Source organism: Capricornis sumatraensis, chromosome 11 (genome assembly GCF_032405125.1).
Source record: "Capricornis sumatraensis isolate serow.1 chromosome 11, serow.2, whole genome shotgun sequence".
In the NCBI taxonomy this organism is placed as follows: Eukaryota; Metazoa; Chordata; class Mammalia; order Artiodactyla; family Bovidae; genus Capricornis; species Capricornis sumatraensis.
The window spans coordinates 19,393,659-19,404,039 of record NC_091079.1 but is presented as its reverse complement, the minus strand read 5'-3'; the positions used below and the strand labels follow the sequence as shown (position 1 = coordinate 19,404,039).

Genomic DNA, 10,381 nt, shown 5'->3' with positions numbered 1-10,381 from the left:
AAAAGTTTTAAATTTTTATGTAATGAAAGGGCATTATTTCTCAAGCTCTTTGATTTTTCCTTACTTAGATGGAGTCAAAAGTTTCCAAGGCAAGCAATTTCTTTAAAATGAAGACAATTTGATTTTGGTTCCTCTAAAACCTTGCGGTCGACCCAAACCTCTTTACTGAAAGCACTTACTTTATTTATAGAGTATATGTTTATTAAAAAGTTGAATAACTATGCAAGCACAATTTCTAAGTAGAAACTCTAAATAAATCCTAAAATGCGTCTGTACACTAAAAAAGATTTGATCCCTAAAGCCTCTCCAATCTATGCTCAATGAAAACAGCAAACAAAAGGCCTCAATGTTAGTAGAAAACCGAGTTCTTCAAAGCAAGTAAAATTCGGGTTTATTCCTTCTAGAAAGCAGAGGAGAAAGTTTTCAGATTACAAATGACAGAGCTGCCCTTGTGTAACAGAACAATGGTGATGGGCCTCAATTATGAAGAGAGTGAAAGAGTTCTGAAAACGAACAAAAAGGAAAGCTTTAGCTTTGACGCAATTATATCAATCCTTGACCAAACCGAAGATTAATTTTTAGAGTGCTGCCTAACCTTTCATGATCCGTGACAACACATCAGATGTGCAGAGGTACAAAGGACGCGTGCGATTTCCAAATGCCACGCTCGAGCCAACTGCGGTCGCCCGCATGCGTCGTGTGAAGGCGCGACCAACGCCGCCTGTGGGGAGCAGGAGAGTTTATGCGCATCCAAGGCACTCTCCCGTCTCCTGTGGGCTGCTCGCTGAATCACGCCCGTCCTGCTCGAGAGCGCCCGCTTCGGCTCGCCCGCAGTCAGGGCTGCGGAGCCCGCAGAACCATTGTCTGGCGATGGGGATCGCGGGGCGCGGTGCCCGGGAAAACCGCGGGTAGAGCGGACTGTGATCTATCTGACTCTCAGCTAAAGGAGCCCGGGCTGGGACTGCGGCTCGGTGCCGGCCAAGCCGGCACTGCGTGCTGAGCCGAGGCCGGCTTCAGGCCTGCTCCGGTGACGAGGATGTCCTCAGCCCTCTGGGGTTTTAATCAGGCAGTTGAGCGTCTCCTCCCGCTCCCGGCCTCCCTCCCGCGCCCTTCCCGGACCTCCCCGCCCCTCCCCCGCTGGCCAGCGCTCCGACGGCGACCCGCCGCCATTCATCAACCGGTTCACGCCGGTAGCCACCGCCGCGCCGTGACGTCCGCGGGGCCGGGCTTCCGCCCCCTGTCGCCGGCGTTCGGCCAGGAGCCTGGCTGCGATTGGTCACCGGGGCCCTCACGTCACTCCAGGTATAAATGGGAGAGCCTATGACGCAAGGGCGCTGCGACGCGCGCATTGGCTGCCTGGGCTGCGGGCGGCGAGGCTGCGTGCTCTTCCCCGGGCCGTTCACTGCAGGATCGACTCCGGTGCCCCCGCCGCCCGCGAAGCCGTCGCCGCCGCCGCCGCACGACGCCCGCCGCCGCCCCTGCCCCGCCGCCGCCGCCTCGGGACCGGCTGTATGGTTAGGCCACAATCTTCAATGAGTAGACATATTCCTGTGAGTACGCACGCCCCGCGCCGCCGCCTTTGTTAGCAGCTCGGCGCCCGCCCGCGTCCCGGCCCGAGGCCCGGCGGCGGGCGGGGCGCCCGGCGGCACAGAAGCCGCTTTGTGACCGTCGCCGGCCCTGACGTCCGGCGGGCCGGCCGGCGCCCCAGGCCCCTTTGTTTGCCGCGGGGCTCGGCAGCGGGGACGTGGCCCGGGTGGGGCGCGGGCTGCGCGTCAGTGCTGCGGGCGCGCCCCCGGACCCGGCGGGCGGGCGGGCAACGAAGCGCTCGCGGACCGGGCCCGGGACTCCGGCGCGGGCCGGCGGGACTCGGCCTGTGCGGCCATCCTGCGCTCCGCGGCCGCGACCGGCGCTCGGACAAAATGGCCTCGGCGCCGGCGCCGGACTGAAGGCGCGGCGCGGACCCGTGACCCAGGCTGCGCGGCCCCGCCAGGTGAGCCGCCCGCCCCTCCCGGCCGGCGGGAGCAAGTCTGGGCTTGTCGCCGCCCCGGGGCGGGGCGGGCCGGCAGGCGAGGAGCGGCCAGCCTTAGACCCGTGGGAGCTGCTGGCACGCTTCGCTCAGGCCTCGAGCGACTCATGGAGCTCTGTAATCTGGGCCCTTCAGGCTGTTCTTGAAACTCGTCTTGTTGCCTCTGGCCGGCTTGTGGTACCGTGGCCAACCAGACCACAATGAGGTTGAGCTCCCGCCCGTGGAACTCTAGTATTCCACGAATACTAAGTTGTTTGCACAGTAGTCTGGAACCGTTGATTTCATGAGATCTAGATTATGAGCCTTTTTTTTTTTTTGGCCGCAAGGAAAGCCCTGTGGGATCTTAGTTTACCAATCAGGGGTTGAACCCTTGACAGTGAGAGCGCAGAGCTTGCCTGGTAGCTCAGCTAGTAAAGAATCCGCCTGCAACGCGGGTCCTCGGTTCGATTCGTGGGTCGGGAAGATCCCCTGAAGGATAGGTTACTCATTCCGGTATTTTCGGGCTTCCCTGGTGACCAAGACTGTAAAGAATCCGCCTGCAATGCGGGAGACCTGGTTTGGGAAGATGCCCTGGAGGAGGAGGGCATGGCAACCCACTTCGGTGTTTTTGCTTGGAGAATCCCCATGGACAGAGGAACCTGGCGGGCAAACGGTCCGTGGTGTCGCAAAGAGTCGGACACTACAGAGCGACTAAACTCAGCACAGTGAGAGCGCGTAGTCCTAACCACTGAACCTCCAGGAAATTCCCATTCTGTTACTCTTTTTATATGAATTTTTGTGTGATGGCAGTGAAAAAATTGAAGACAGGAATGCTAGATCATTCTCAGGAGTAAGCAGCATTTTATACATGCATTGTTCCAGGTGCATTATATAAAGTATAAGTTGTGGAAAAAACTCCAGTTAACCATTTGTCAAACAGTTACAGAGATAGATTGCTTTGACTCTACAATATGACAAATTTCTGCACAGATATTGCCGCCGCCCCGGTCGTCTGTGATTATATGCAGTTGATTAGTGGGATGGGGAAATTACTTGGGATTTCCAAACGTCCTTTCATAGATAGTTTTTGCCGGAGCGAAGAAATTGGAAATAGGGGAACGTCTTGGGCAAAGCAGAAAGAGGTTAGATATTTATGCTTTTGTGGAAATCCGTAATTTGTCTGTTCCCCACCCACCCACCCCCCACAATCACAGCGTTGCTCCACTCAGAAGGAAAAAAAAACAAAACTGAAATAACCACCGTTTTGTTAAATAAATTATTTCTTTCTGTGATTTCTCCTTAAACAGCCTACTTGGAAAAGATATGGCCAGACTAGGCAGTATCAGGAATTTTAGCTGTTAAATAAGGAAATCAGTGGTGTGCAATACTGTCTCTCTAAAATAGCTTTCAATTGAAAGAGGGTATCACTTGGAAATCAGAATACTGAGATAAGAGCCCTTGACCTTAACAGCTTTGCAGATTATATTTTAATTCACTGTCATTGGAAAGGTGCCAGAATAAACTGTTCATTCCAAGGAAGTAGTATAAGGATTTTATTAGATAATTTATCCACTAGAATACCTGTAAAGTGTTTGAGGCAGTGGCTGGCTCTTAGTGCTCTTGTTAACCTGCTGTTAATATTTTTTCAGTCCTGTTTACTTCCCACCACACAAGTTCCTTATAAACTACTTGGAATAAGACTAATGTCAACATCAGTGCTTTTCCTGTATATATTCTGAAAATATCCTGTGAACATTCATATTATGTTTGATGTTAGCATAAAACTCATTTAGGTCTTTAAGCGGAACTTGGGAAAAGTATAATTGGTAACAGTTAACTTGCTTTTTGAGACTTGCGGACAAAGTGTAAGGTAATTCACACCACCCCACCACCAGTTCCCTAGATTACCACCCCAGGAAGTGGCAACACACACTGGTATTCTTGCCTGTAAAACACATGGAGAGAGAGGAGCCTGATGGACTAGTCAGTGGGGCTGCAGAGTCAGACACAATTTAGTGACTAAACAACACTACCACTTCCCTCTGTCGTTTTCTTTGGATTAGATTTCAGTTTAAGACGGGATTAGTGAAATTTTTATTTTAAAATACAAAAGAGTATTACAATTATGAACATCTTTTTTATAATTATAAATGGAAGTTCTATGTATGTGTATGTAGTGTGCTTGTATTTCACGTAACTAGTTGATCAACTTCCGGACTCAGATGAGGGATAACTGTTAAAGGGAAATAGTAAGTTAATAGGTTGTGAAGGAATGAATGGGACAGCATATATGGTAGCATTTTGAAAACCAATTTCTTTTCTAAATGTATTGACTAATATAGTGAATTTTTGTGATACATAAAAATATTTTGGCAGTTGGAAAAAAATCAGTGTAGAAAGTTGTGCATAATAGTGTATAACAGTGTAAAGCAAATAGCTAAGGATTAAAAGGAGTAATTAATAGAAGAATGTATATACGGGATATTCACCAAAAGTAACAGTGATATTCTTTAAGCAGTACTTGTATTAGATCAGTAATTTCAATTTAAAGTAATCTTTGCTTATTGACTTAACCTGTAGTCACCCTTGTATTTTTGTGGTTCAAGTGAAAGTTAAAAAGTTAGCTTGGGCCAGAATTTGAAAAGATAGCTATGTACTTAAATACTGTAAAAACATAACATGTTCCTTTTGAATTGAAAGCAACATTTTTCTCTCTTTTAAACAGCAGTTCTGTGGTGTTCTCGGTCACACATTTATGGAGTTTCTGAAGGGCAGTGGAGATTACTGCCAGGCACAGCACGACCTCTATGCAGACAAGTGAACTGCAGAAATTCATTACTGCTCAACCAAGAAGCCCCCATAAGACTGGTTAACCTGGACACAGGTGTTGAATTGAAATCCACAGAGCATTTTTATACAAGAATTCTGATCTGGATGGGGTAAACCTCAGTGCACTTCCTTTCTATTGCCTCAGTATTACTGGATTGAAGAATTGCTGCTGCTTGTTAAGAGGTTCATTCATTCATCACTCCCAACTTCATACTTAAAAGCACTGAGAATTTCAAGTGGAGTATATTAAAGTTGACTGTGTTTCTTTGCATCATTTCTGTATTCAATTTTTTAAATTCTTTCATATCCCTATTGAGTGTTTTTTAAGTAAATTAACATGGCTCGAATGAACCGCCCAGCTCCTGTGGAAGTTACATACAGGAACATGCGATTTCTTATTACACACAACCCAACTAATGCAACATTAAGCAAATTTATAGAGGTAAGTTTTGATGCTTTTTAATAGCTTAAACTGATTGTAGTGTAATGGTAGAGCTTTTATATAGCAGTATTTTGAAAATTGTGCGGTGGTTGATGACAGTAGCTCCAACTCCCAGATATATCACTGTCTTCTCTAGGTTAGGTGAATTATTTTATACATTTTTGAGAAGGCCATGTACTTGAAATAGATTAGGTTTATAAGTTAATAATATCTAATTCTTCATGCCTCACAGTTTTCTTCATTTAAATTTATATGTGGACTGTTACCTGTGGCTGTTGCTTGTAAAGTTGGAAGGAGGCTCACTTTGTGGGTTTTTTACATTTTCTAAGCATAATGGCTGACAACTATAAACCAAAGTTAGTTTATGTCTTGGCCCTCTTTTGACGCTTAGGATACAGTTTCCAGCCACTGATATAATTCTGTTTCTGGTGGTTGCTAGATAGTCAAAACTGTCCCACTGCTTAACCTCTTTTGACTGTCAGAAAGGATTGTAATGTTGAATAATTCATTTGTATGCCTTTTATTTTATAAATATTTATAGATAATCAAATAAAAAATAGGCCTCCCAGATCATAGAAGTGCTTTTAAATTTTATCGTCAATATATTTTTTAAATGCCAAGTGTAATAATTAGTAATAATACATTGCATTTTAAAGCCTATAATCTTAAATGGTGGGAAGTTTAACACTGCATTTTTGAGATTTTAGATTCTTTAAGGATATTTTTAAGACTCTAACTATATACTGTATGCTGCAAATGAGAAGTTTAAAGAATTAATATATGTCAAGTCAGATGACTTTGTCATGAGTGATTCCTTTGGTTCCTGAATGGCTTCTGATCCTCTTGTCGGTGCCTCAGCCAGCCAGCGTTGCCATGACTGTAAACAACTTTTTAAACTTAAAATTTATTAAAAATATGTGGTTTAACATTTCTGTTCAGTGCTATTTTAGTATAGTCATCGAAAGCAAAAGACTGCTTCTCTTTTCAACATAGATGATCTTCTGTTAACCAACAATATCTGTTAGAGAGATGATCAAAATGGCAAACTGTGAGCAAGAATAATGTGATTATTTTTCCATCCCATCCTCTAGAGCCCATTAAAAATAAGAACAAAACAAAAGAATAACGTTTGTATAAATCCTTCGCTGTTTCCATGTTTTTATCCAGGAGCTTAAGAAGTATGGAGTTACCACAATTGTAAGAGTATGTGAAGCAACTTACGACACTACTCTTGTGGAGAAAGAAGGCATCCATGTTCTTGTGAGTGTTTAATGGTTCCTCTGTGTTTATAGTACTGTGCTGCAAGTTTAAGTTGTTATAAAATTACAGTCTTAGTTTCCAAATAAAGGTGAAAGCTGACCAGAGATTTGAAGTAATAAAAGATCTTCGTAAAGATTCAGCATTTATTTGCATTTCATTGACTGTGGGGTTTCATAAAGAAGCACTTATTAAAGATAAAATTTGAAAACATTTGGGTGTTAGAATTTTAGAACTATTAGTGTGGTATTTATATTAAAAATCTAAGATGTATATTCTTTTGACTTAGGATTGGCCTTTTGATGATGGTGCACCACCATCTAACCAGATTGTTGATGATTGGTTAAGTCTTGTGAAAATTAAGTTTCGTGAAGACCCTGGTTGTTGTATTGCTGTTCACTGTGTTGCAGGCCTTGGCAGGTAAGAGAGTTTCTTAAACCCATTTAATGGTGTGGATCTTAATTCTTAGTGAAAGCTTCACTTTTGACTCCTATAAAGACAGTCACCAGTTTGTGAATCAGGTTGCTTTGTTGGCTTAATGAAAGTAGGTGAGTGTAACAGTAATGTATTCCAGTATATTTGGAACTGACGAGTGCTATTGCTAAAATTTAAACTTGCTTCCATGGGCACAATTGCTTAATTATGTGTTCTAAGTTGTACCTATGGTAGTGTCCAAGCTTACTGGGAAAATCACTAAGATGGTTTTGCATTGAATATGGTATATTTTTGCATCCTGATTCAGTAGGAACTCATTACCCAGTAGTGCCAAAATACATATGTCCATATAATTACCGATGCCCTCGGCCCCTGCTGCCCCCAAAAAAGTCCAAGTGGAGAAGAGTGAAATGAAACAGCATGGCCCTGCAGAGGTGGGCATGCAGCTGTGTCTCAGTCTAATTGATCATGAAACAAAGCAAATTTTTCTGAAAGATGCTTAAGTGGAAAGTGTTTTTCACTGCTAGGAACTTAAGGAAGTATTGTCAACATTTATCAAGATACTGCTGTCCAGTAATATAAGTCTTAATTTCTAGACTTGTGTTAGTTTATGTAGTTACTAGTTTTCGTTTTAGTTCTAGATGAAAACCTGGATTTGATGCCAAAGTGATATTTTATTAATGTCCAACGTTTTCTATAAATGCTAACACAGGAAGTGTGGCATAAATAATAGTGGTTTTGGATTGGGGAATGTTTGGAGTATTGAATTTTCCAGAATTTGACTTTGAAAAATAATATATCAAAAATTCTTCCCAGAGCTCCAGTGCTTGTTGCCCTAGCATTAATTGAAGGTGGAATGAAATACGAAGATGCAGTACAGTTCATAAGACAGTATGTATTTAATAAATTCTTTCATTTGTACTTTTTATTTCCTCATTAATGTTGGTGAGTTTAAATATATTAATACTGTGAAAGCAATTTGTTTCTAAGAGCCTATCTGACCATTTTGTTCATTCTTGAGATAGTATTGACACCAGGAAATATCCTTCCCGTTCATGTAGATGTTCATATTATAAAAATTCTAATCCAGTAATAATTCTGTGAATTATTGATTTACTTTAAATTCTTGATGAAGTTGTTTATTTGCCTTTTTATTGAGGTGTAATTTATATAGAGTAAAATGCATAGATCTCAAAGATAGATGAATTGACCATAACAGCTAAATAAAATAGCTACTCAATGCAGTGTATAGAATATTTTGGTGATTGCAGAAAATGCCCTCATGCTGTTTGTAGTCACCTTCCCAGCCACCAGAGGCACTCTCTTTTGGCCACATATTACAGTAAACTAGTTTTGCCTTTTCTTGGACTTTATATGAATGGATTCATATTTTAATTACCACCACCCCAAAGATTTAGAAAATTAACTTTTTACAGCTCTCTTCCCCTTTATACATGTTGCCAGTCCATATTTCTCCATTAAGTCACAGTTTAATAATCAGAAGATAAATTGCTACAAGAAAGGTGATCAGTGCCTTCTATGGAACAGTAAACGTTACTATGCTAGAAGGACTTTGCTTTAATTACTTCCTTTGTTTTCTTCCTTCTAGAAAGCGGCGAGGAGCTTTTAACAGCAAGCAACTTTTGTATTTGGAGAAGTATCGTCCTAAAATGCGGCTACGCTTCAAAGACTCCAATGGGCATAGAAACAACTGTTGCATTCAGTAAAACCAGGGTGCATGATGCCATTGACTGGAAGTGGAACCTGAGATGGAATGGAATTTGTCGTACATAGCAGATAGCCTGGTTGACTTGGTGAATAAGTCTGATGAAGCTTCCATAGGAGTGTTGAAGAGCAGTTTCACCAGGCCGTAGGCCTGGCAGAATTGTAGTGTCTGTTCAGGTTATGATCAGCCTATTTGGATACTAGTAAAGAATTCTTGCTGTTCAGCATTTAATATGTGCTTATAATTTATACCAATTGACCTTTCCTGAAATCATGCAGTATTGAATCATGTCATTAAATCTGTTTCCATGCCAGAATCTTACCAATATATAAGAAATTTAGAAAGACTAGGTGCCAAAATACCCAGCACAATACTTGTATATTTTTAGTATCATATAGAACAAATCCCAGGAACTATGAACACTCTGGACCTTATGTGGTTTATTCCTTGCATCATTTCAAACATAGAAAATAGGGCCTATGAGGTTGGTTTGCTCACAATATGTTTACATCTCCCACGTTCATACCAGTATACATCAGATTTGCTCCCTTTTTATTAACCAAGTCTTACAGTGATTATTTAATATCTTTCTATAAATCGCATTTTATGTTGTAGAAGGCCTCCATTTTGAAAATCTACATTGTACAGAAGCACATGTCTTTAATGTCTCCAGACAAAAGCCTTACAGTTCATTTTAATGTTTGCACTTTGGGGTGCAACTTACAGGGAGGGCCTGAAAAAAGAATGGGAGGGGGCTATTAAGTATTTTTAGTAAAATGTTGCCTTTGTCTTGTGCAGAACATGTAGAATATGCGCTTTAATTTAGTAAATATTTTTTTAAAAGGTAGAAATACTTTGTTACTGTAACTAAAACAATTCTTAAATCAAAATTTCTGAAATTCTTGTAATTTTTTTTCATACTTACCTGAAGTTGTTTACCGACTTAGTTTTGTTTGAAGTGTGATTCCCAGCCTCTCTTGCAAAAAAAAAAGTGGGTTTCTGCTAATGAATTGAGCAGACATTTAATATTTTATATACCTTTTGAGCTGTGTAACTTAATATTTGGATACTTGACAATTTGTTTTATTATGTAATTGATAAAATGGTGATGTGTATTAACGTTAGCTCAACCATATATTTATACTGTCTGGGAACAAGTGGTTATAGTTCTGTGGGAGAAATAATTTGTCAGTGTTCACCAGCTTGTAAAAATCTAGTGCAAGAGCTTAAACATTAAATAAATGATGATATGCATTTATCGTCACTGAAGTTGTTTTGCTTCTGGTTAACTCACTTTGTAGGACACCACGTGAAATAATTGCTCTTAGTGCCATTTGAAGTGTGGATTTTGTTTAACAAATGAAGGATTAAATGAAGTTGACATGATAAGTTCCTTGCAGACACAGTTAGGGAACTTTAATGAAAGTGCTTTCCATTATAAACTTTTTAAGGTTTAGATAACTTTGGACCAATGACCCGATGCTGTACTGAGGAGAAACTAGTAGAGGAAGGCCATGAATTGAAGCGCAGTTCCACCAACCAGGTGGTTTTGTGCAGCTTACCTTCCAGGCATGTGTTCTCATTTGCTTATCAATAATTGCATACCTTTTTAAGTTTTGAAGTTAATCCAAATCTAAGCTTTTGGCATGTGAAGTTAACTTTCAGCCATCTGAAAAGCTTTTGTGTA

General features: G+C 41.6%; 2 protein-coding genes across 5 annotated transcripts; both read left to right on the top strand.

Annotated features, from left to right (window-relative positions):
* The first annotated feature begins 1,464 nt into the window (after window positions 1-1,464).
* LOC138088277 (uncharacterized) lies at window positions 1,465-4,839 on the top strand. Its single transcript, XM_068983401.1, has 2 exons — window positions 1,465-1,550; window positions 4,731-4,839. Exons 1-2 carry the CDS (start codon window positions 1,512-1,514, stop codon window positions 4,824-4,826), a joined length of 135 nt encoding a protein of 44 aa, XP_068839502.1. The 5' UTR covers window positions 1,465-1,511; the 3' UTR covers window positions 4,827-4,839.
* A 317-nt stretch (window positions 4,840-5,156) lies between these two features.
* Window positions 5,157-9,904, top strand: PTP4A1 (protein tyrosine phosphatase 4A1). Of its 4 annotated transcripts, none has more exons than XM_068983397.1 (5): window positions 5,157-5,276; window positions 6,444-6,536; window positions 6,862-6,953; window positions 7,785-7,859; window positions 8,578-9,904. In XM_068983397.1, exons 1-5 carry the CDS (start codon window positions 5,172-5,174, stop codon window positions 8,693-8,695), a joined length of 483 nt encoding a protein of 160 aa, XP_068839498.1. In that variant the 5' UTR covers window positions 5,157-5,171; the 3' UTR covers window positions 8,696-9,904. The 4 variants fall into 4 exon arrangements, with proteins under 4 accessions (XP_068839498.1, XP_068839497.1, XP_068839501.1 ...); XM_068983396.1 differs by having other exon boundaries at window positions 6,823-6,953; XM_068983400.1 differs by lacking the exon at window positions 6,444-6,536 and having other exon boundaries at window positions 6,823-6,953.
* The last annotated feature ends 477 nt before the right edge of the window (window positions 9,905-10,381 follow it).

Excerpts from the sequence above, each read along its gene's own strand:
- LOC138088277 (XM_068983401.1), top strand. The coding sequence starts at position 1,512 with ATGGTTAGGCCACAATCTTCAATGAGTAGACATATTCCT. Across the intron at positions 1,551-4,730 it reads CAATGAGTAGACATATTCCT|CAGTTCTGTGGTGTTCTCGG; the intron begins GTGAGTACGCAC and ends TCTTTTAAACAG.
- PTP4A1 (XM_068983396.1), top strand. The coding sequence starts at position 5,172 with ATGGCTCGAATGAACCGCCCAGCTCCTGTGGAAGTTACATACAGGAAC. Across the intron at positions 6,537-6,822 it reads AAGAAGGCATCCATGTTCTT|GATTGGCCTTTTGATGATGG; the intron begins GTGAGTGTTTAA and ends CTTTTGACTTAG. Across the intron at positions 7,860-8,577 it reads GCAGTACAGTTCATAAGACA|AAAGCGGCGAGGAGCTTTTA; the intron begins GTATGTATTTAA and ends TCTTCCTTCTAG.